At 41.6% G+C, this 26,279-nt stretch overlaps 1 protein-coding gene across 2 annotated transcripts; it reads right to left on the bottom strand.

The window, feature by feature from the left end:
- Positions 1-167: 167 nt before the first annotated feature.
- Positions 168-26,262, bottom strand: EWSR1 (EWS RNA binding protein 1). 2 transcript variants are annotated; one of them, XM_010951288.3, is made up of 17 exons: positions 26,203-26,262; positions 22,097-22,133; positions 21,906-21,957; positions 20,536-20,659; positions 15,850-16,036; positions 13,688-13,855; positions 11,953-12,164; positions 10,827-11,007; positions 8,006-8,043; positions 7,438-7,470; positions 6,995-7,113; positions 3,579-3,708; positions 2,592-2,717; positions 1,980-2,142; positions 1,448-1,545; positions 733-985; positions 168-560 (listed from the first exon to the last, which is right to left on the bottom strand). In XM_010951288.3, the coding sequence occupies exons 1-17, from the start codon at positions 26,213-26,215 to the stop codon at positions 521-523; spliced, it is 1,974 nt and encodes a 657-aa protein (XP_010949590.2). In that variant the 5' UTR covers positions 26,216-26,262; the 3' UTR covers positions 168-520. The 2 variants fall into 2 exon arrangements, with proteins under 2 accessions (XP_010949590.2, XP_010949591.2); XM_010951289.3 differs by having other exon boundaries at positions 8,006-8,040; positions 26,203-26,255.
- Between the last annotated feature and the right edge of the window lie 17 nt (positions 26,263-26,279).

Genomic DNA, 26,279 nt, shown 5'->3' with positions numbered 1-26,279 from the left:
CCTTTCCGTGCCGGCGGCAGCACCGCGTCTAGCACTGCGCTGTCAGGTCCTGATGGCCCCGATTCCCCGCACACTCCCCACCACAGCGCCTGAGCCAGCAGCAACCTGGGTGGAGGGGGAGGCTCCGAGGAGACGAGCAGCGGCTGCGGAACAGAGGCTGAGAAGGATGACTGTTTATAAACATTCGGAATTTTATTTAAAAAAAAAAAAAATCACAACCATGAACATTGTTACAGTTAGAGGCCCTCTTGGTTCTCCACAATGATACTGAGCATGCTCACAAGGGGTTCCCATTGTTTAGTCTTAAACAACCATCTTTAAAAGAAGGAAAAAAAAAACTCAGCACACTACCATTTAACTTGTTTTAATATTTCTTCACAAATGGTGAAAAATACTAAAGTACAGACAAGGAATAATCATAATGTTGTGGCCAACATTATAAATATGGAATTATAAATTTAAAACATTTTCTGGTTTAAAAAATAAATCTGGTATCAATGCAGCTCTGTGGGGTCTGCGTCTAGTAGGGCCGGTCTCTGCGCTCCTGGCGGTGCTCGCCTCTGCAGGGCAGAAAGGAGAAGGGGTAAGGCGTTAACCTGGGGAGAGGGAAGGAAGCCCTCTGGCAGCCCCGAGCCCAGCCTCCTGCCTCCTCTTCCCAGAGCTGGTCAGACCCGCTCACAGATAGGAAGGGGCCACATCCCACCTCCACAGCTGGTTTTCACCACCACGTACTTATCCATTTTTCCAGGTCCTCCACGCCCGCCTCTTCTTCCTCCCATTTGTTCCATCAAAGGTCCAGGGGGTCCCCCAGGGCCACCTCGTCTTCCTCCACCGAAGCCACCGCGGTCCATGCCCCGGCCACCACGGAAGCCACCTCTGTCTCCACCACGGCCACCTCTGAACATTCCACCAGGACCACCACGGTCCATGAGGCCACCTCTTCCTCCCCGCATGCCACCAGGCCCACCTCTGCCACGGTCACCACCTAAGGTAAGGGGAAGAACAGGAGAGGACAATCAGCGCCAATATAAAATGGGTGATGCAGAGGCCCCCCCAGGATCTGTGTCTTCTCTCAGAGCAGAAACAGGTCCCTGGCTCACCCCAGCACCTGGGTCACAATTTAGAACTGATGATGGAACTACAGTTGGCTCTCAAACAACACAGGTTTGAATGCGAGTCCACTTAAACTTTGATATTTTCTCACTAAATAGGAACTACAGCACTACACAATTGGCGGATACAGAGGGGAGGGCTGACTATTCTGACTGCACAGAGAGAGTCAGCACCCCAACCCCCATGTCAAACAGTGTGACTTAAAAAGACCGAGTCAGGGGTGCCCTTGCTAAAACTACCAACCTGGTTCTTGGCCACGGGCACCTGCAGTTCACTTACTAAGCCCACCAAGTTAACGGAAGAGGCTTAATACCAAGAAGAGAAGGGTACCTACCCGGAGGTGGGAAAGGTGGTGGAAGGAAGCCTTCAGGCTTTGGGGCCTTACACTGGTTGCACTCTGTTCTCCAGGCGAAGTTCTGGTTTCCACACCCCCTGCAGAGTTACATCACAACAAAAATCACTTACTGAACTAAGAAAGTTGAATAAGCACAAGCACCACCTGAGCAGACAGCCTGCACACCACCACCAGCACCACCACCACCACCACCAGCGGCACCTGGGTCAAACACCACTAAGGGGCTCTGTCCACAGAAGGTGGCTTCCAAGCCACAGCCTCTGGCAGCAACACACCACAGGACCAGCATTCGTTCTAGTAAAATGTCTGGACCACCATGTACGTGTGGACCTGTGACCTCCTGAAGGCTCTGAAGCAGCTGGGGAAGGTCTGATTAGGCCACCTGCTCCGCAACAGAGCAATCATTATGCTCCTCCAGACAAAAAGAATCCAGCAGGCCTCTCCAGGGAGGGAACGGGCTGAGACGCAGGCGCCTTCACTAGTAGGCTATCGATCTGCCAGAAGTACATACGGATTGGGGCACTGCCAGTCTCCAGCTCGGTGCTGGACGTTTCCTCCTCCAGATGGGTTCCCTCGAGAACCACGGGGCCCTCTTGGTGGGAAGCCTCCTCTGTCTCCTCCACGGCCTCCCATGCGACCCATGGGTCCCCCAGGACCTCCTGGGCCCCCTGGACCTGAAATAAGAGGACAAATCACCTCTTTACAGCACCAGATGTGCTACAAGATATATGAATCAAAGGGACTCAGAAGAGATCACAGCCGTTGCTGCCCCATCACTGGGCCCGTTACTCCCCCAGGCCCAAGGGCTCTGTCCTTAACTGCAGTCAGCTCCACGACTTTATCATATAGACCGAGTGATCAAAGCAGAATGAATAAACAGCAGGCCCTGGGCTGACCCCCAGGCAGCATGGTTCCCGCCTCCCTGACCCCTCCTCTTGTTCTCTTCCTTTCACTCCCAACTTTGTCGTCAGCACTGATAGTCTACTACTGACTCTACACACCTTTTCAGTATTTCTAACAGGTTTGCCTTCACTAGAAACAGAAATCGACTTTCTCAAAGGTAAGTGTACTAAAAGACCTCTTAAAGCAACAGAGCAGCCCAGAGAAAGTGTCCGGTTATTACCTCCCCGGAGCGGCGGTGGCGGCATCCCTCTGCCCTCGCGGGGTGGCATTCCACCTCGCATGCTGTTCATTGGAGGCTTCTTACGAGCAAGAGAAACTTTAAGTTTGCTCCCTTGAAAATCTTTCCCTGGAACAAGGTAACAGAACATTAATTACTCTCGACCTCCAATTCCTAGCCCCCTTGAGGGATCAGGCAGTAGACAATTCCTTTTTCACCAAGCCCGCCCAGTTATCAGGCCCAATCGTTCCCACTGCATCAGTGTGCTCGCCCATGATCTTCCCTTGGATTCTTACTGGCAAGGCCAGGAAAGCCTTTCATTAAAAGAAACAAACAAAAACAACAACAACAACAAAAAAACAAACCAGGGTGAGAAGCAGGGACAGCAGAGCACAAGGTGGCCAACAGGGGAGGGAGAGCCAGAACCCGACAGTTTCAAGTTGGTTTTGTGTGAAGTGAAATTCCAAGATCAATGTCAATATAAATGCATATAAATTGCACTTACATGCACGTAGATACGTGTAAATGTATATGGCTCAGATAGCTGTGGGGTTTTTGCACTTTCTGGTATCGTTGCTTAGGAAAGCACTAACAACTTTAGCAAGGTGGATCTGAACAACCATGACTGAAAATAAGGGATCTCTTAATCTAGGGTTAGCAAAGAGGTCCTAATATGGCTGAGGGGAGCCAGGTGAGCAGCTTCCCAACAGGCATCCAGAGCAGACACAGGGTCTCCTTGCTCCTACGACTCGTTCCTCCTCCCTGCCATGCCCTATGGCCACACGGGGAGAACTATCTGTCCCTGGTCCCTAGAACCACTTCAGAGGACGACATTCTAAAAGCCAAAATTAATACATTAGAGCAAGATCCTTTCTTTACTTACAAGTTGTCACATGCAACACTTGCCACCAGACCCGCCCCCCCGTGTGCCCCAGGGGAGGCAGAGTTGAGAAGGCCAGGAGTGCGCCCTTGTCGACCCAGCGTCCCTACCATCAAACCACTCCACGGCAGCCTTGGCGGTGGGAGGGTCTTCATAGGACACCGTAGCATCACCTTTGGGCTTTCCTGTTTCCTTGTCCAAGTAGATGTGGATCATGGGTTGTCCGGTCCTCTTGTTCATCTAGGCGTAAAATAACGGAGTTAAGCTGTGACCAGAATATACTAGTTTTCAGGAAAAAATCCAAGTGGAATTCAGCGAAGTCCTTGATACTGTCAAAAGCAGCAATTTTCCAGACACACAGAAGAATGTTAATTTATCTGAGTAGTGGAATTATGGGTGACTTATTTCCTAAACTGCTACGACAAATACGCACTTAGATGACTTTTTCCTCTTAAGATGTGTTTTATCATAAAGACCCAAACAGGCCCAAAGTCCCCAACTGTTGTGAACAGTACAGGTCCCATTCCTTCCCCAGCTATCTTTTCCTGTCCTTACACCTGTCCCAACACCCCGTGTGACACACTAACAGGCACCCAGTGAGCAGCCACCTCTCAGGACGCAGACAGGCTTTGATGTCATCACATTAGACATGTCTCACATAAAGTAAAAACTACCCTTAAACCATTAAGTACAACATACAGAATGTAGTGTGCTAGAAGGATTCTCGATTATCTCAAGTTCAGTACAGCCAGTATTTCCTCCAGAGATAGAACGGATGACTAGTTTTTCAGCTCAACACCAGATACAAGTGCCTTGAATTCAGTAGCCACACTGCACAAGAATATGACTTCATGCGTTTTTTTTGCATTAAATGTGCATATGATCAAAGTCTAATCTATACACATGTTTATATATCTAGTGATACTTAACAGTATCTATTCATAGGGCTAAAAAAAGGTAACAATTATTTATATACACAGGCCCATGCTAACACCTTGTTTTCATAAAGGATACATAAACTGAAAGGAAATGTGGCAAAACAGTGATGTGGATGATAGGATGTGTATTTTTTAATCTTTCATTTTACCAAATTTTGATAGTAAACATTACTTTAACTAGGAAAAAATCCCACATACTGAATAAATAACATAATATAAATCACAAGTAGAGAGAAAAATGTCCTTATATGATTTAAGATTTACCAAAATCAACTATTTCTATATACTGGATCAGAAAATGCTATTCAAAACAGACCACTAACTGAAAAATAAATCTAAAAATAAAACTAATAAAGATCTGCAGAACTTTTAAGGAGATGGTCTTTACCAAAGATCTAATAAATGGAGAAATATGATGTTAATGGTGGGGGAGGGAAGACTACTCAGTATTATACAGATGTCAATTTCTTATAGATTCAGTAAACATCCATTTGGGTTTTTTTTTTTTAAGGAACTTCATAAACTGGTTCTAAAACATATATATAGAAGAGCAAGGAGTAAACAGTAAAACATTCCTGAATAAAAAGAATAAAACAGAAGATTCTGCCTTACTAGGTATCACGATTTAGCATAGACTAATTGGCAGTGCTATTAGCACAGGATCACACAAATAAACAAAGGTATACCAGACAGCCAAGAAATAGATCCAGGTATGGGTAGCACTTTCTATGTGATAGCATCACATACCACTGGAGAAAAGGTGGATCTTTTAAAAGATGTTGCCAGACTAAAATGGTCTCGCAAATAGATAAAAATAAAGAAAATAAAGACACAAACTAGTAAAGAAATGACTGATGAGTTCAACTACATTAAAATTAAGAACTCCTATTATTCAAAAGAAAATGAATAAAAAAGCCTCAAACTGGGAGACTTGCATTTGCAACAACAAGGATCAGCATTCAGACAGTACAGAGAATTACACTTAAATCAACAAATGACAAACCTCCCAACGAAAAGTGAGTACAAGACACAAACAGGCATTTCAAAGACAGCATGCCATTAGACTATCATTATTAACAAGCAGGGAAAAGCAAATTAAAACACACTTCCACATTCTTCTACCAGACTTGTGAAAGTTTAAAAAAAAAAAAAAATCAGGGGATGCCCAGTAGGGTGAGGCTGTGGTGGAAGTACTGTCCGAGTGCTGGCAGGACCAGCTGTTCTGCAAGGATAAAAGCGTACACACCTTAAGAATGAGCAGTTCTACACCTGGGTACAATCAGGTCTCATTATTCATGGATTCAGTCATCTGCAAATTTGCCTACTGGTCAAAATTTACTTCTAACTCCAAAATCAGCACTTGTGGCACTTTTGGTGGTTATCTGCGGACATGCACAGAGCATGAAAAACTGAAATTGCCTGACGCACATGTTCCCAGCTGAGGAGGAACAAGGTGATGCTCTCCCCTTTCATTCTAGCTCTCTCCAGAAATGACCAGAGGATGAGAGTGGGGGGACGGGGCAGTGTTCTTGACAGGTCCTGGCTCTGGGACTAGTTGGATGAATCTGAATACCAACTTAGGCAAGTCACACTTCTGACCCTTATGTTGTCTTTGTAAGATAAAGTGAACAGGATCTGTCAGGATGAGCTGTTTCTACAGTTGATGATTATGGTCTACGTGAGACGTATGTCTGTGCACATACTTCCCCTAGGAGCAGTGGTTCAGCAGTCACTAATTCAGTGTTTGTAGTGACTTTACAGAACTTAACTGCCAAGACAAACAAGAATCAACCGTACACACACTAGAGAAGCTAGTGCACCAGGGACATGTACAAGAATGTTCACTAGAGCGTGGCTTCTATATTTAAAAGCTAGAAACAGTCCAACTGTCTACTGAGAAAATGTATGAGTAACTTGTGATATACTTCTAAATGAAACACAGGATGCCCAAACTTCTTCCTCCTTAATAGTTAACTATCACTGAACACACACAACAATATTCCTTTTTACTGTATGCTCCCCACTATACATAAACTCCAAGGATCTGTTTGTTCCCAGTGTAATTCCAGAATAGTGTTGCCTTACAGTATTTAATAAATGTTCTCCAAAATTATGTAAAACAAAGTATTACTGAGGGTACAGCTATAAAGTGAAGAAAGGGAATGATAAAATTCAAGATGGGAGTGGGGAGAAAGGATAAAACTAGGAAGGGGAGAAATATACCACATACTTCAAAGGTACTCATCAAGTTGTACCTCCTATGCTGGGATACAGATACACAAGTGTTCATTATTTTAAAAACTATGTTATGTTCTACATTTCACAAAAAAGTAGTATTCATGTAAGTGTTCTTACAAATTAACTGATAATTATAAAAATGACCCCGAGTTATCAAGTATGCTTAAACCATATCTAGCATTTCTTTTCCTATTAAAAAATGGCTTTTGGGGGGGCATGTATTTTAATAAGCAAACCATATATGGACAGTCTAGGAGGAAAAGTCAAGCAACTTCAGAAACTCTCAAGTCTCTTTAAAATGCTCTGTGGCTGGAAGATCTGCCAGATGACATAGTTATGCTTTTACTTACCTTCACAACTCCACACTGCTTAAAGAAGTCTGCCAAGTCATCTAGAGTTACATTGTCATTTAATCCTTGCACATAAATTGCACTGTTGTCACAGTCTTCATCTGGATCTACAGGTGGGCCTTTCAGAGAAGAGTACACAGAAGGAGTTACTGCCATGTACCTATGGGGGCTTATTAACCAACTGGTCACTGCTGCCCACTGGTATTCACCACAAAGCTAAGAGAACTACCAACCACACTAAAAACAATGCCATGGAACTTTTGGTTTACTTTGTTTTTGTTTAAGATTATTATGAGTAGTCACTCATGATAAAGCAAGCCCCAGACTGCCCTTGACAGCAAAAATATCACATCAATCTACCACGCTGCTGAACTCCAATATGCACTTACTTCTGTGCTATTTGTTTATAAAGCACAATATAAAATTCAGGAATTCAAAATTACCTAAATCAAGATCTGGTCCTTCGTCCATGGGTCCTGCCAACCAGGAAAAGATCATATAAAATATTATTAGTGCACGTCTTGCAAGCTACAAACCTTACAAACACACATAACTATCTACTACACCACCATTTGATGGGGCTTCTTAAATTCAAAATGACTCGCACTGCTAAAATGGAGCAGTGCCCCTTTAACATTTGTGAAAGATTTGCTAGGGTTTGCTTTTTCTTTGCTGGTTTGCTTTTAAACCATTAACCAAATAAACACTCTCAATGCTTATGTGCCAAATTAGTGTTAAATTTAAGTCAACTTTTTTCCTCCAAATAAACCAAATTTAAAAACGTATTCTCCCCCATATTACAAAAGCAGTTGCTCAATACTTCAAGTTACCCTTTGTTTTGTAACCATAGGTTAACCTTATTACCCCTAAGACAATGCCGGCAGTACCCATTAGTCTCTTTTGTATAGATCATTTTTAAACCGCTTATGAAACTAATAAAAAATCATAGTTTTCTAAAAACTGACTGTATTTTTTTTTAAACACTATCCATGGTAATACTCAAAAACTTACCACCAGGCTTATTGAAGCCACCTCGCTCTCCAGCGCTGCTGGGGGGATAAACGAAGAAATGAAGGCCTTTCCCTTTAAAAGCCAGTACCGCTCTGAGCCTTGGGGGGGCTCGTGGGGAAGAAGGGCACTGGCTAAACACATCTCCAAACAATGCATCTCTCTCATCTTGTCACTATGCCTTTCTTCAGGGCAGCTTGCTCAAATTTCCTTTATATACAACCTTTCTTGTCTGATTGTACACACCAGTGTGGTTGTTTCCTTTCATTTCAGGGGCTGGTATTAATAGTGCAATACTTGGCAAACTGGGGAAAAAATACATCCTAAACACCCGCCCCATCAGCTAAAACACAGGGAGAGTTGGTATGGAGGAACAGCAAGCTGGGGCAACTGCTGTGATGAACCTTTCATGTTCATAAAGGTGCACCCTCAACCTCTCCCATGGGAGAGCTAAGTGAGGCCCTGGGCTTCCTAACAAGTAACAGTATAATAAAGGAGACACCACAGTAAAGGCCTACAGCACACACCAGAGGACGCATCCAGCCGATCTTCAGCATAAAGCCATACATTTCAGGGCACTAATGAGTTTAACAATCGCTGTGAAAGGAGAATTTACAACAAATACCAAGGCTCCACGGACTGGGGGTGCAACTTTATAGACGTTATAAGTTGAGAACAATGAGGTGGCAGTATAAAATCACTGTCTTACGTATTTTAATGGGGGGAGAAATAGCAATTGGGACTTTTTGGGTTTTTTCCTTTAAAATCAAGTAAAGGCAGCTCCTCAGTGGGAGGCCTTGAGCTTTTTCTAACCAGTATTGCACCTTTAATACCTGAATATACAATTTCAAGCTGTTGCATGCAGCTTTGTTTCCTTTTTAAAAGTACACACCATAAAATGTTCTCTCTCTTTAAACACAAAAGTTTACACTTTAATGTTACACAATTCTAGAGTATTATTATACCTCCTCTGGTTCATTACCAAACAACAAGTATGCAGTTACCAAAGTTACAGAAGGATTCCATTTATACAATGAATACATTTTGTTAAAAATATTCTATGTATATTTTTCCTCTCCATATGGACACCGTGTCTAGTCCCACTTTTCATTATGCTGCCGGCTGAGTACTGAGTACGGGTACTTTTTAAGTATTGAAGTGTATACAAGGCTCTCACTTTGTAACCTGTAGCATATAAATGCGACAAAGCATGTTAAAAAGTTTCCACGTTTAACAGCCAATGAAAATATCAAAATACTGAGGCAATGAAAAAGGGCATGTTAACAACATTGAGTGCCTTACCTGCAGAAGACACTGAAAACCATCACCACACCACAATAAAAAAGAGGGGAGAGGGGAAGGCCCTTGTCCTGTCCCCAAAGGATCCAACCGACTGCTTCACAGTCTGTTGAAAAACCTATGGGGAAAGCCATGATTTTTTCCTATGGCTTCAGGAGAAACTTCTCATCCAGAAAGAGGGTACCCCTCTGCTAGCAAAGACTAGCAAAATTAGTAGAATTATTATTTCTGGAGAATTAAAATAAATAAACTTGAAATTGGTTTTGCAATAGAAAAATACTAAGAATTCTAGGTGATTGGAGACGTGATGATAGTAATTTCAAGTGTCTACATCTATTTAAAACACCCACAAAGTGAAACCTTTATAATGGAATGACATTCTCCAAATCAGAAGATTAATTTTACTTTATACCAAATTATTCATAAATTTTTACATATTGTAAAATAACTTTCTTCCAATAAAGATTTCACCGAAGACTTTTTAAGTTATGCAGAATATGAAAAATAGTACTTTAAACCAGTATTCAATAGTAAACAGATTTGCTAATATAAAAATTAAAGATCAACTTTTTAATTTAATTTTGAAGTACATTTCTAAAAAAAAAGAAATTCTATTCAGTTTTCCCTTGAACCAACAGTGGCACCAAGTCCAATTTATATTTGTATTAACATTCTGCATAACTTTACTAGATTATACAGGGACAGAACACACACAGAACTGAGCCTCCTGGATTATGTTAACCAATATTATACCTCACCTTCATCAAAGTATAGCCACTGGGGAGGGAAGAGGGTGGGAGAAGGGAGGGGAAGGGCAGGCACAGGTAGCAGGGTTTTGTTACTGATCTAAACACAGTTTTCTAAACCAGATTGTGCCATTAATCAAAATGGTCAAACCGATTTAGACTTCTCAAAATCTCCAATGGGGAGAGGGATCCTATAATTATATACATAACTGTGTAAAAAGCTATTGGATTTTTCTGTGTACCAGGTGCACTCAGGTCATAGTTAAAGGGTTATGGGACCAAGATCTTCATCATTATGTTCAACAGTTTCAAGTACAAACAGAAGTTGGGGACAAACATTGTGGAAAACAGCTGCATTCCTTTTCTGCAGTATATATACCAGGTATTTCAAGACAACCATTCAGAGGCAATTAGTTAAAAACCTAGGTTTGTTAGAAGGGTTGTGTGTGTTCCATCCCAACTCTATTACCCACAGAGGCTTCTGACCTCTGGAAACCATGAAGGGAACTGAAAGCTCTAGTTTCAAAACCATTCTTTGTTCTCCCCAACCCAACCAAGTAGATTGGCAGGGAAAAAACCAAACTGCCACTACATATATATATATATATATATATATGCCACCCAGATGACATTTCCATGTTTTGGAAGATGGCTTGGGCTCATCAGATTATCCATGGAAATGCAGAAATAAATTTCTTATATCTTTCAGTCCCTTCTTTCCATTGAAAATCCTATGGATGAAACAAAATTAGATAAAAGGAGAAAAGGTTTGCTCTTACCCCATTCCACCGCGTCCTCCTCCCCGCCCACCTCTGCTCATGCCTCCACGATCAAATCCCCCTCTTCCCCTGCCCCGGTTATCAGGGCCACTCATGCTCCGGTTCTCTCCTGGTCCGGAAAATCCTCCAGACTCCTGCCCATAAACACCCATGCTACTGGGGTGGTCCTGTCGGAATGAACCTGAGGAAAGAGTCACATCTGTAAGCCATGGATCAGCATTTACACCACTGCCTGTTGTACTTCCTCCTGGAATCACAGAACTCTCAACTGCAAGGCACTAATCAAGGCACCATCTTCTTTACACCTGATTAAGCACCCCTAATCAGTAGGCTGTTTAAAGTTCAACAAGAGCTGTTGGTTCATCAAGGCCGAAGTAACCTCATATAGTTAGAATAAACCACTCCCAAACAAAAAAAGGGACTCTGGCCAACAATTTACAGGGTTCTGTATCCTAAGATGTCTCCAAAAGCTGCTTCTTTAAACCACACTCAAGAAATAAAAAGAGCTGAGGTTTCTTGGGTGTTGCTAAGAGGTGGTCTCCATCAAGTAGCACTATTCGTCTCACTGTCGTAACGAGACATACCAATGGTTGGAATTTAATTAAAAGACAACAACAATTGAGGGAGGGATTATATTGTGAAGTCAGCTTTGAGTTTTTGGTTACTTCTCCACGTAAGTAAAACTAAATATTCTGTGAGGTTTTCTTTTTGGTTTTTTTTTGGCTTTATGAATGTAAACAAAAACAAAAAAAAAAACCCAACCAAAAAAAAAGAAAACCCCCAAAACCCACAGCATTTACATGACTATCAAAATTGCAGTATTCTTCAGTAACTACTTGCTCTCTCTCTCTGACTTGGGGTGGGCAGGCCGCAAGGAATGCTGGCTTCACCTACTGCACGTGACCTCCCCAAAGAGAGCAGGGCTGGCACTCTAAAACATTTCTCTGGTTAGTTACAAACTCTTTTCTTGTAAGGCATACTAATAACTAAGTTGGAGAAAAGCCAGGATATTATACCCTCAGATGCATCCTGGACTTCAAAAGTATACAACGGTAAAGAGCATTTCCCCATTTCAAAAACTCCAAACATCATCATTCTTATTTAGTTTTCTCTCTTAGCAACTCACTCTGCTGCCCGTAGCTGCTGCTCTGTTGGCTATATTGACTTGGTGCCTGGCTGTAGGATCCAGTCTGGGGGGGGTAACTAGTGGGCGGCTGCTGCCCATAGCTGCTTTGTTGACCATAGCTACTCTGCTGTCCATAGCTGCTCGGCTGCCCATAGGTGTTCTGCTGGGAGTAACTGCTCTGATCATAACTAGTCGGCTGTGTAGAGGAATAGCTGAAAGAAAAAAAAAAGAGCTCATTAGGAAGGAGTGGCTTACTTCTTCAAGTCCTCTAATATGAGACGTTCATAGTATGTGACATAGAAACCCTTCAAAATGTAATTACTTTCTACCTATCAACGTATCATTGAATGTAAAATTAAGCAAATATCTTTGTTTTGAGAATAAAGCTCTGAATGAGAGGGAAGGGATATTTTAAGGTTGCCTTCAATAATTCCCTTGAGTGATGACCATTTTTCTGGAAATACAAGGCCACTCAGCATGTGTCTGTGTGATCATTTGCCTCTTAAGGATAAAAGTCAGGTTTCAAATTTCTTTGGTATACACATAGTTTCAAACTTTCAGACATGGCTCATCAGCCATTAAATCTGAGCATTAATAGAGAAAAGACAGACAAGGAAAGTCAGAATCAAGGTACTGTATGAAAGATTTGTATTAGATTGATACTCATCTTTACATGTCATCTACACAGCAGGGAAACTAACCAAAGGTACATTCTTATACAGATATAAAGCTTCAAAGAACTGGTACTAAACTCTGGATAAACCATGATAATGAAAAACAAAAAGACAACACAGTTTACAATTTTAAGTACAATTAAACTAAGCCTCTATCACTACCTCCTTCACCAGAGCTGTAAGGATCCAAAAGCCTCTCTCCATACCAAGGGTACCTATTCAACTCGCCAGGTTAGTGCTCTCAGCGTAGCAGTGTGGGCGGGCCCAGTGGGAGGGCTGTTCAAGCCCTGCCGCTGCTGCTCCAAGGTGAAGAGACACTTACCCAGCCAGATGGATTTGCTCCTAAACCTGCTCATGTCTGCTGCACTTTAATGTATAAACCAATGAAATGAGTACAAAAGGGAACTGCTAATTCTACCAAAACTAAGCAAACACTTTAGGACACAATTCAGAAAATTCATTTGAAAACTTGCATCAAATTAAATGTGATACAACTTGCAGTCCTTCTTCTACTTACTGGACAGCTGCTGGTGTGGTTAACAGAAGACAAAACGCAGAACAAGGAAACACTTAGTCAAAAGGACAGAAAGGCCTGAGCCTAACCATTAAGAGACTGGTGCATGAATGGACCTCTAAATTAAGCTGAATATAAAGTGATTAAGGTGAAGTTTCTTTCTTTCTCTTTTTAAACAATACCCTGCACTTTACCATCTCAACTGCATTGAAGGAGGTGGCTTCTATGGTTCTGTTTACCTGCTTTCATGCACTTCTGTTTCTCACATGAATAAACTGAAAGAACAAAGTTAAAAGAAAGAACCTAGAGTGGTAAAAATGTTTTTGTATTTAGAGAGAAGAGTTTCTGGCTGTCAGGCAATGCTACTGGAACCTAGGACTGAGGTTTTAATGTACAGTATGTGGTCAGACTTATCACTGGAAGAGTCAGATAACATTATCTCACCTGAGGAAGCAGAAACAAGCTGGTCAACAGCCTGAAAAAAAAATCTGTTTTGTTATTCTATTAGCTCACTGGAGGCCCTGAGCAGGAGAGTGAGGAGACTGACCTGGTAGGAGGATAGGATGGCGGTGCACTGACTGGCTGCATGGGGTAGCTCCCAGGCACCTGGGGGTAGCTGTAGTTACTCTGTCCATATCCCAGGCTGGGCTGGTTGTAACCCCCTGTGCTAGATTGAGGTTGATTAGTCTCAGCGGGTTTGTTACCATCCTGCGGTCTAAAAGGAGAAATAAAAAAGTGAGACTTCTTTCTTCTCAACCACAAAACTCTTGGGTAAGAACTCTACAATCTAAGAGCAATAGGCAATGTTAGGATTGAGTTTGGACAGAAATGCAATTGTAAAGTGAACTACATCAAACCAAGTGTTGGTCTGTCTGCTGGAAGAGAACACTAAAGACAGGGGAGAATCAATCACATTCACAGAAGAGACTGACACGTTCCATTCATTCCATATCAACAGCTATAAAAGGCAGTTACAGTATTTTGTGCTGCCAATTTAAGAGACCTGAGAGGAGAGGTGGTTTGTGTGGGAAGAAAATGCTTTTTCTCAAAAAAGACTTAAAGACAAATAAGAAACTTTAATAATGCAAATTTTAGATTAGAGTAACATTTACAAAAGTCCATGGCATTTTTAAGTTTGGACAAGCTGTGGGTTTACGTTTGTCATCTATTAAGAACAGACCTGAAAAAAATTTCCTAGCACAAACTGCCACAAATTAATCATGTCCCGAAGTCTCCATATGGAAACACCAGAGTAGGGCAGGGGCACACATGGGGACGGGGAGACAAACACACATGAACTGGGAAATATCCTTGCTAAGTGACAAAAACCAATCTTAATCCCAAGGGAAAAAAACAAAGAGTTTTCTACTACCCCTCAGCCCTAACAGTTTATAACAGCGTTGTAAAAAGTGAGCTTGAGCTATTTCAAGCCAAGCCCAAGAATCAGCAGGCAGACCAGAGAGGAAGTGGAAGTACTGGTTTCTCTGAGAGCTGAAATGGGTCACAAGCCCCCTCTTTCCAGTGGAAAACGGAGTAGCTGTCACTGATCATGAGATAAACTGCTGTTATAAAGTGTTAAGAATTGAAAAATTAAGAAAAAGAACCAAAAAGGATGATTTATTCAATTCAAAGACAAGTAAATACATAACCCCCACCCCTGTGGCTTGGATATACTGTTGCAATAGGACTTCAAACATTTGAGAACACTCTAGGTCAACTGAAATGGGGCCCTACAGGAATCAGTTTAACACTAACCACTGCACAGGCTGTCTAGAAGATGTAAACTATCAAGTAGCTCTGATTACTCACTGTGCATTTTAGAAGTAATCTCAGTGTTTGCCAGAGCTAATTTCTTACCTCTACAGCAGACAAAAAGTCTAGGTTACAAGTTGATCTCTTGTTTAGTCCCTAAAAAGTCTTCTTTCAAACAGATTTCAATGTTCCTTCAAGACTGTATGCAGAAGCCACCTAAGTGCATTGCCTAAAGCAAAGACCTGAAATCTTCTGTTAAGTAGTAATTAATACTGTTTACCTGCTAATCAGTCATGGAGCATGAACTTAGTTTGCCCAAATATTCACCCCATAGCAGGGCCCCCAGTTAAGAATTTATACTTGCCTGTGGTATCAGATTACCAAGCCAATACATAATACAGAGATAATCATGTCAACTCCTTAAGCTGAGACACCAATGTTTGACTTCCGGATATGGATATATCCCTTCCTGACAACTGGATCGTGCAACTATTTCTTGAAAACACGTGATGCTATGCACCCCCCACCCCCAACTGTGAACTACAGTGCTCTTCCCAGAGAAAGCTATTACCCATTTACAGGGTCAATAAAACCAAGGGAAAAGCATCACAGTACAATTATAACAGTTGTGAGGAAACCACTCAATTTTCTTCCAGCTTTAGCAAAGTAAATACAATAGCCTCCTCTTACCGAAGAAAAGGCCACTCTTCTGAAACAAGACAACCCGCTCAGTGACATTCCTCATTTTGGCCCCTGGATGGCACCATTTCTCTACTAAATGAAGAAGGATGTGTGGTGTGACTGTTAAGGACGGAAGAACAGTTGAGACCTAAGTATGTGAGTAAGCATTAAAAAAGAACCAAGTCACGAGTTCTCTAAGTGTACAGGGTTGCTCTCTTTCCTGAAAGCCTGACGCTGCTGCACCTCAGCGTGAGGAGCAAGTGACGGGGGCCTTACCTTGCAGGCGCGGTGGCTGCTGGCTGCTGCCCATAGGCTGGGTAAGCAGGCTGAGTGCCATACGCAGACTGAGCTGCATAGGAGGCCTGGGTGGTAGTGACCGTAGCAGTGGTGGTATCATAAGCACCAGTGCCGTACCCCTGGACAGGCTGACTGTACGCCTGCGGGGCAGTTGGAGTAGAATAACCTAGAACAAAGGAGAGCTACGTCAGATTTCTGGCTCCTCAGAGATCTGCCTACACGCTCATTGGCAGAACAATTTGTAAACCATGTACTTTCAACCATCATGATACTTTACCCCTTTAAATATCTCCCCTTCAGTAAAAGTAGCAACAAACCAATATTTAAAAGCCTAAATTCTCTGAAAATACTTAGTTGTCAGCAAAGCACTGTCTTTCTCTCTCTTTTTAATTGAAGTACAGTCAGTTACAATATGTTAATTTCTGGTGTACAGCATGTTTCAGTCATACATATACACACATATATAGACTTTCATATTCTTTTTCATTACAGGTTACTATAAGATACTGAATATAGTTCCCTATAAAGCACTGTCTCTTTTGCTCTAAACCACACCTAACAGGAGGAAAGAGAGTAGGCCACAGAAAAGTGCTGGTATAGAAAAAAGGGCTCCCTTTGCTTCCCTTGAAAGCATTCAATAGGAGACAAGTCTGCTTCTGCTAATTCTATATTGGTTTTGCTAACAGGCCTTCTTAAGTTTTTCAACTAAGTACTTAAGTACCCCAAAACTTCCCCAGCAGGAATCAAATGTCCCAGAATGGGAGATAAAAGGCAGATGACACAGCATCTTAAAATAGCTATAAAATAAAGATCCAGCTACCAGTTTTAGCATTAAAACCTATCATATGGAATTACTTGCTTTCAGCCCCAAGCACCATGGGCAGTTTATGTTTAAGGAAACTGGAACTTGAAGAAAATATGTATTTAATTTTCAGTTAGAGGTATTAACTGATTAAACACTCTAAGAACTGCTAATTTTGTTTCGGGTAACAAACAACTAAGAAAATGCTTCTTACCAGCACTAAGATTTGAAATGGCACAAAAAGATATTATATATACAAATTATATCTGCTTATGTATACATGACCAAGGTTATCCTATTTAACTTTTTTGATAAATAATATTTTAAGTTAAACTTAACACTCCCAAAATAAACCTTGAAAAGTTAAATGTTTTTCACATAATAAAACAATCTGAGATTCTGGGCTAGTCATCAAATTACCCACCCCCATTTCTCTTATTTACCTACCACAAGCTAATGGGTCTTTTCCCTGCTCAACAATAAAGGTGAATCCTGTAGTCCCCTTGCTATTTCTCTAACCAAGTGTTATAGATCTGCCCTCACAGTGTGCAGAAACCAAGCTAGGTTTCCTCTCTAGTTCCTGCCTCTGCCAAATCAGATGAAGTTCCCTTTCATCCGGAACTTGGGCTTGGAGTCCCAACTCCCTCAAACCTGCAGCTCCTAACTTGAGTCCCTTTGCTGTAAGAGGTGTTACAATCTTTCCTGATGTTTGGCTTTCCTCCCTCCTAGGCAATGAGCACAAGTAAGCCATGCAATAAAAAATTATGTCTAGTTGTCAGCATTTATGTCCATCAAAGGAAAATCCAAATCATACTGAAGTAAAAAACTTTCAGTACTTAAAATATTTATCTTGAATGACGATTGCTTATTTTAGTTAAGATTTAGGGTCTTAGTCTTAAACTTCAGTTAGAATAATGTGTCTTTACTGTACACATGTTACTAACCAAAAACAAGTATCAACTTCCCTGTGTACAATCTTTAAGTGTCACCTTTTGTAGCAGAGTATAATACTTTCTTCTCCATCCCAAATATTGTAGGGAGATTCTGAAATTAATTATATACAAAGACAGTAATCTCTTTCTCAAATCTGCTGGGTTGAAATGTATGTGAAAGCGTATTTCACAAAATGGGGAGCCAAAACAAGGGAAATTTCTTGAGCTGGCATGCTGTTCATGTGAACTGTAAATTTAATTTAAAAGTTTGCAGAATCCTAATGTCAACCATATAAAGCACACATTTATTTAAATTTAACTGGAATCTATTTCCACCTACCCTTTTACTCCTACACAGATTTTTCCCCCTACGTGACAGGCCATCTATAAGATTTACAACAATTAAAAACCAACAAGAAACTGGTAAGGGCAATAATGCATGTCATAAAACTATCCAGTAACAGATCCTTATAATGCTAAAGATTACACTAACAGACACTAGGTTAATCAATAATCTTTTAATTAATCTGTAGTACCCGCACAAACAGCCAAGCAAAATGATTTAACAACAGTAAAAGAGACCAAAAGCAGAAATATAACACATCTATTATGCGTTGACTACTTTAAGGAAAAATGAGTAAGAAATATCACACCAACCAAAATTTTTGTTCAACTTGAACAGTAAAAACTAAAGTTTATGATTCGTATTTCAACTAATGAGTTGAGATTTCTATAGCCCCCTTCTCATGATCCTTAATTTAAAAACATTCTAGAAAAGAGTCTTTTTCATATATTTCTTCTAATAATTACCCAATGACTTTTATGTATCAATGCAATGTGAGGTAAGGAAAAAAGTACTAAGTGTACTTGAACCTACTTACTACTGTTAGGGTCCTGAACTTGGTTTGGTTCAGCCTTAGTTAGCTCACCAGGTTTAATTTTAGTTCCTACACTCCAAAAGTATATGGGAGAATTAGGGGAGGTATAAAAGGTCTTCCATAACTATAAAGTCTACACTAACATTCCTTATGAAGTGCAATCGCTTGTTCATCAGGGATACTGGTTTCTGTACTAGAATGTCCTACACTTTTCATGCCCAGTCATGATGGGACTTTTTCAGCCGATGACAATGTGAACACACAGCTCTATAGAACCTAGGAGTGTTTCCGATAAATGACTTTATCATGTTCCCATAAAATGACCCAAAGACTCCAAAGGCTAGATCAAAGCAGTATTATTTTCAGACTCTGTTTTTAAAATGGGTTAAGGTGGTCAAAAAGATTCAAAACTTCCCGTTATGAATCAGTCATGGGGACGTAACATGCAGTATGGTGACTATAGTTAACAATACTGTACTGTGTATCTGAAAATTGCAGAGAGTAGCTCTTAAAAGTTCTCATCAAAAGGATGTGTGGTGATTCATGTTAACTAGACTTATTGTGGTGATCATTTCACAATATACACAAATACTGAATCATTACGTTATACACCTGAAACTAATGTTACATGTCAATTATATCTCATTAAAAATGCAATAGCTTAAATATGTAAAGTTCATCTCACAATTTCAAAACTCTGCACTAAAAATATAAACTGCATTCAGTTCCAGCTTTTCCTATAGTTGCCAACTAACATCCACAGAAAGTGTAAACATTTTGCATCCTATTTAACAATATGCATTAACTAGATTAGGAAGTACCTCCCATCAAATCCAAGACATTGTCATGCAGTGAGACAAACTACAGAAGGATTTCTCCCCACTAATGACTCTGATAAGACTATATATAACTTGGGGACTGAAGGTAGTTTGAAAAATAAGTTTTTACATTTTTAAGATTTTTGTATTAAATATTCTTATAATAATGATAGGAATGGGTGGTGGGGAGAATGTAGGGATCCTGAAATGTTACACAGCACTACACATAAAAAAGTTATTATAAAATTTTCACACTCCACTCTCAACCCCAGTATTAGGATATAATTTATTCCAATTCTTAGAATTTTTTTTTTAGCTCCCTGGAATGGTGTTATATATATTTAAGACACATTATGGATTAAAATAATTAACACTTACACAGAAAATAAAATGTGTCTGGACTGGAAACCAACCAACAGACAAACATAATACATGCAGGGTGGAAATCTGTTCCTCTAAGTAAATCTAATCATGCAATCTACCCCTTAGGGAGTAGAAGGAAATCAGCTGGGGAGTAGTCATCTGAAATACCTTTGGGAAGGTGAACAGCTATTATTAAGGCTTGACACAAAATAATGTAAAATAAAACAAAGTAAAACCTTTCCCAAAATCACATAAAGAAAAAGGACATGGATCTGCAAATGGCACCTGAAGCAGCTTTCCATTAGCGCCTTGTGTGTGATGTTAGAAAGTTTGAGGGTTAAACAAATGGAAACACCTAAGGGTTAACATTACAGGGTTAGACAAGATGGAAAGCATTTCCCATGCAAGAATGAGCAGGATAGTCAAACCTGTACTGGTCCCTTCTACTGTGGAAAGCACAAAACAAAAAGTAGAGGGCACACTATCAGATGAAGCAAACAGATGTGAAAATCAGTTTGATTTTTAAGCAGCTCAGTTTAAGAAGGCTCATTCTTACCCAGTATTAGCATTAGTACAATCTTTTACATATTCTCCACTTTGTCCTGAGATTATTCAATACACTGTATAAAACAATTAAAAGGAAAAGTTCTTTTTCCCCTTGGAGTTTTTATCCCACCCACATTCTATTAAAAGATCCTTCAAGGAGACTATAAGGAAAAGGAAAAAAGCAAAACAAAAAAATCAAGCTCCTCCTAAGAACAAAGGATTCCCAGATGCCAAGGTACTGACCAGAATAAATACGCAAGAGCACAGTAACAAGCTTCTTAGCAAACATCCCAGGTAATGTGACCCAATAGTCTCTCCAGTCTTACCAGTAGGAGGCTGTCCATAAGAAGTTGCATAGGCGGACTGCCCATAGGTCGCAGTGGTCTGAGCCTGGGTATAGCTAACATCAGTGGGCTGTCCATAGGTTCCATAACTTTGCTGCCCATATGCCTGCTCAAAAAAAAAAGGATTCAAGAACTTCACATATGAACCATGTATTTTAGCAATAAAATGGACTGACTTACTTCTAAGTTCCTAAATTGGAAAACCGAAGTCAAAAATATGTTTTCTAACAAAAAGATTAAAAAACCCCAGGTGATTACAGTATCATGAATGCTTGTTTCCCCTTAACTAATCCACTCATTTTCAAAAACTACAAAAAAGCTCCTGAAATAACTAGGCAAATCTCAGTTTAACGATACAGGAGATACAAGATGCCCTCAGATGATAAGCAATGACAGGTGTATAATTGCCAGCACTTAAAGTGTAGCACAGTTTTAGCAAATGGGAACAAATGCTAGGAAGATTAAATGAACAAAGAGAAAGAAAATGAAAACAGGGCTAAAATCTGTCAGACAATTCCGAAAGCTGGACTTTCAGATAAGACTAGGATTTAAAAACTATCACACCACTTCAAAGAAAATGAACAAGAACAGCGCATGTCTCCTTAAGGTTAGCACATCAAAAATACTATCTTCTGAATGTGGACATCAGTAATATGTCAAATTGGCAAGGAATAAGCTGTTCTTCCAGATGTTAGCAAGATTAGATTCTAGATCTGAATGACCAATTATGTAAGATCCGCCAGGTATCACATTCTGCCTGGCCCAGAATGTTTCCATGGCAGAGCTATCAGTCTCCATTTTATGCCATAAGTCATTTCAGAATTTGAGGTGATCCTGAGAACACTAGGTGGCTAATTTCTAGTATCTGTTGGCCTAGGCTTTAAAACACAGACTCATGTACTAGAAAGAGCTCAGAAGCCCTCTAGTCAGGCAGCCGTAAGAGGTGACCTATCACTTACTGTGCAACCACTGGCAAATGTAGTATCCATATACTGCAATTTTTTCACCTGCAAAATGTCACAGTATCACCTTCCTCTGCAGAACTGCTGTATGATTAAGTTAAATAAATTTAAACATAATAAAATAGGTAGAAGGAACAAGCATGGAGCAAGGCACCTAACTCGAGAAACAATACTAGAAAGGAGAGCTAGTAACTCCCAGTTTGAGGACAGTTTCATTTACAATGACATCCCCTTTCAAAGTTTAAATGCCTGTGCATTTTATGATTACAAGCACATTATACTTTCTTATTACATAGTTTTTGAAAAAGATTTGTGCTAGCTACTGTTTTAATGGCTGACAAAAATATTTTACTTGGGGATGCAACCACATGTAATTGTCCTAAAGATTACCTGGGTGGTCTGTGCATATCCTTGAGTGGGCTGGGCGGTGTAAGCACTGTAGCTGTAAGAGAAATTAAATGCAGAAACTGAATAGAGAACATCCAGATTCCATTACTAAATCCTCTACAACTAGACAAAACTCTGTACTCTAAAAAAACAACCAATCATATCCAAAGTACTGTTGTAAAAGTCTGACTTACCCCTGCTGGGCTGCAGCCTGGCTGTAGGTACTATAATCTAGAGAAAACAAGGAGAGAAGAAAATAGGGTGAAGCCAGCATTTACAAGGAAAAAGGAAAAAGGAGGGGAGGAATTCAGGTGGCAGGAAGATGAATATTTTTAACCTGTATTGAGAGGATCTACAGGACAACACAGGTCCAACCAAATGAGTACCTCTTATCTCTCAACACCAAACCAAAAAATAAGTCTAGGCTAGTTAACCTCAGAAAATTTGAATATACTGCCAGCTAATGATGTCAAGGTCAGCTGATTTGGCAAAGATACTTTGCATGTTCCCATAACCACAAACCCCCCTTAACCACAGGCTGTCACTTCAAATACATGATCAACATCCTAAGACTAACATAACAAGGTAAACCCAAGAAGATCTGAAGTTTTATCTTCACATAAAAAGAAGGCATGTAGGTGGGGAGGGTATAGCTCAAGTGGTAGAGTGCATGCTTAGCATGCACCAGGTCCTAGGTTCAATCCCCAACACCTCTTATAAAAATAAATAAATAAACCTAATTACCTCCCCCTGCACCCCCCTCCAAAAGGGCATGTAACAATATTACAATGTTGAACATGAGAATGGTTACATTAGTAGCTACATCTCCTCAAAAACTTTTTTTTTTTAAATCACTCCCTCACTTGAACAAGTTAGACCAACCATAACTTCCTCAGGACTGTGAAATACATGGCAGAAAATAAGAGGGCAGTCATCTCAATCCAGTGCCCCAGAGGGTTTGCTGACTGTATCAGGGCTACATGTGTAGAATAACTAAAAAAACTAAACGCATTATGAGTCCCAGCAAAGAAGAGTTCAGGCAGAATCATGCTAACTGGCAGAGGTGAAAGCATTTAATCTTTTGGGGAATAATCTGGTTTTAGATAGCATCTTTTAAAAACTCAAGTGCCTCCAACTAAAAAATAACCCCCCCACAATTTTTCTTCCCCATCTCCCCTCTTTCTGAATAAACCATTCTAAAATTTTCCTTTTCGTATGACATTTACATGCACAGAAAGGGACTTAAAACCCCCCTCTAGTCTACGGAGGTGTCTACAAGAAGTGGAACTACTAGATTAACATATATATATTTTAAAGAAGTCAAAGTAATTATTTTTTAAAAACCCTGCCTAATTCTTTGCTCTCCACAAGAATTACACATATTATTCTATGTTAGAAGACAATACTGCCATTAAGGCCGACCAGGTCTTTCCAATCACAAAGCAGTCTCTCATCTGCAAGAACATCTGACAGCTCTTCACGGAGGGGTTTCAATCCCTACTCTATCCAAAGTCTGCCTCACAGGTCACCTGGCCTAGCCGGAGGGCATTTTGCTGAACCCATCACTTTAAGTTGGCTTTCACCTCTCCACACTTCACTAGACCACTTTCCTTCCTCTGTATACCCTTAACTCAGAACCCTGAATCACCAATATTATCAAATCAACTGCCAAAGGTTATCCATAATGAACAAATTGATTTGTTCAACATAATCTTAGCCCTCTATGTGACACATAAAAAGTAAATGCAAATCACTTCTTCTCTGTGGTAGTCACAAAATAAACACACCAGTGAAGTATCAAAAATCAAGTATTTCAACCTACATTCTGCTGAGGTCTCTGTGAGAAATGATTCCAAATCGCTGACATGTTAAGTTCAATGTTTGCAAGAGGATGTTGCTTTTTCACACAAGTGCAGTTATGTAAAATGTAAAATTGGCAAAGATGATACGGAACAATGATCTCAGATCAGTGGGAAACCAGCTGATTTAGCCCCACACTGGTGGGCTAAAGGAGGTAGCAAAAGAGTTTCATGAGAACTTATGTTATCTATCTACAGCATATAAATATTACATGGCTTCAAAAATCTACAGCTATACATTGGTCAGATTACTTAGTAGTTACGCTGTTCTTTAATTTCTAAACGTGCAGCTGAAGACTACCCTAAAAAAACAGGTCAGGTTGAGGAGAGAGGGGGCTGTGATCTAGGGGGGCCTCCAGAGTGTTCACAATGTTCTATTTCTTGGTCTGACCAGTGGTTACTTGGGAGTCTATTGTAATTTTTTGTTCAAGTGGCCAGAAACTTTAAGTACTTTTCTACATATGCTATACATGAGGAAGAAAGACATCTAGCATTACCCAAGGTGGTGGCTTTTTAAAAGATACTTTAGGGCAGTCACAGTCCCAACTGTAGAGATTTAGAGCTCCAGACTACATCATGAGTTACAGTCACTATGGGACAACTTTGTGGGAGCCAAAATGCTTTCCTGTAAGGTCAGAATCTAAGGGCTCAAAAAGCTCTTAAAAGGTCTAGCCTAACTCCTTCATTCTGAATGAAAGGAAACCAAAGTCCAGGTAAGTTACATGACTCCCCAAAGGTCCCCTAGCCAGGGCTAACTACTGTGTGCCTGCATAAACCACAACTGTAATTCTAATATAGTATGTAGGTGGTTACCAGTGAACAGTCTGAGCAAAACAGATTAAAAAATTGGACTGTCCAGCCATACACAAATATGAACACGTATTTACTCCCCAAACTTTAACAGGGAAGGGAGAAAAGCACTCCCGCCTTACAGAATTCAAACATGGCAGGGAAGAGGAAGGTGGAAAAGGAAGGTGGAAAGAGCTCTAAGGAAACCACTTCCCACCAAGACACAGTCTTGGATCGTGGTACTCTTCTAGGGGAACCCTTTCCCTAGCACTAATAGCCAGTATCTACCTGCCTGCTTACTGACCACACAGTTGGGGAGAGTTCTTAAACTGTCCTTCTGCTGGATTCTGGACCCGTTTCAAATGAAAACTCTGAAGGACCCAGAGCTTTCCCCGTCTTCCCTCTGGTCTTCTCCAACTGCCTCTAATGCCTGTAGTCCGGCTGCCTAAGAATACCCCCAGAAGCAAAAATGCCCCACCCTACCAATAACCGCAGGTTAGTGCAGGAACAGGCTGCAAACCGCAGGTCGTGTTTAGGCTACACTCTTAAAACACTCCGAGCAGCAAGGACCACCCCACACATCATATTCGAGCTCCCACACCCGGCTTTCTTTCAAAGTCCAGGACGCGGCTCCTTCCCCTCTCTTCTACCAGTCCACGAAATAAACAAGCCTCTCGGCTTAACCTAGGCGAATGAATAAACGTGCGAGACGATTACTTAAGCAAATTCATACGCCGACTGGGGCCTTTTGTTTCTCCTAAGTCAAAGAGGCCAAACATTTCTTTCGGTGGGGATTTCTGGCCTCACAATGCGGGATGGCCTTATTATACAACAGATCTCCCTCGGCGTTTACTGAAAAATGGCCCTGGGAAGCCACTTAATTGCTTTTTGGGTAAGGAAGGACAATTAATAATGGTAAAAATGAAGCCAGAAGAGTCAGCCGATTGGGTGGCTGTAAATGGGATGAGGGGGGCACTCCGTCGAAAGCCCAATCGGGCAGAAGTTCGGCTTGGAGCTGGAACCCGCCGAGGGGTTAACTCGGCGACCGGTCGCCCCAACCGACCCGGCATTAAGGATGACAGGGCTCCCGCTCATAGGTCGGCGCCCCTCGGCTCACAAATCCGAAAAGCCTTTTTTGTTTATTTGCTTTTACCCCCAGGCTTGGGCTGCCTCCTTAGAAATGGGAGTTTAGGTGGGGAGAGTCACAGGGGCACTGGGCCTGCGGTTTTTAGAGCCGCCGCCGGCACCCCCTGCGCCGGTTTCGGGGTGCGGGGCTCGAGGCCTGGCCGAGCCCTCCCCCCACCCCCACGCGAGGCCCCTGAGGCCGCAGGCCCCGCCCACGTGGCGGGCGGCCCAGAGAGCTCGGGGCCGGACGGCCAACACACAATGGAGGCCAAGGCAGACCCCGCGCGCCCCTGCCGCCTCGAGCCCCCCGCGCGCTGGGGGCGCCGGAAGGTTCCAGAACCGGCCTGCCCGGTGGGGGGAGGGGAGTGGAAGGGAACGCCGGCCGTCGAGCTCCTCGGGCCGCGGCGGGTACCTCACACCTTTCTCGGCAAGTCCACTCAGCCGTCCCAGCCACCCACAAAGACGAGCAGCCCCCGACTTGGGAGTCTTGGCCGTCGCCGGCGCGACCGCAGTTCCACCACACTCACCCGTGGACGCCATTTTCTCTCCTTCCTTCTCGTTCTCTCAACGTCCGTCTCCCTCTCGCTTTCCCTCTAGGCGCCGC

The sequence above is a fragment of the Camelus bactrianus genome, chromosome 32 (assembly GCF_048773025.1).
Source record: "Camelus bactrianus isolate YW-2024 breed Bactrian camel chromosome 32, ASM4877302v1, whole genome shotgun sequence".
Taxonomy (NCBI): domain Eukaryota; kingdom Metazoa; phylum Chordata; class Mammalia; order Artiodactyla; family Camelidae; genus Camelus; species Camelus bactrianus.
This window is presented reverse-complemented; position numbering and strand designations above follow the sequence as displayed.

Excerpts from the sequence above, each read along its gene's own strand:
- EWSR1 (XM_010951288.3), bottom strand. Across the intron at positions 16,037-20,535 it reads TTATGGACAGCCTCCTACTG|GTTATTCTACTCCAACTGCC; the intron begins GTAAGACTGGAG and ends CCTTTGTTCTAG. Across the intron at positions 12,165-13,687 it reads CCATCCTATCCTCCTACCAG|CTATTCCTCTACACAGCCGA; the intron begins GTCAGTCTCCTC and ends TTTTTCTTTCAG.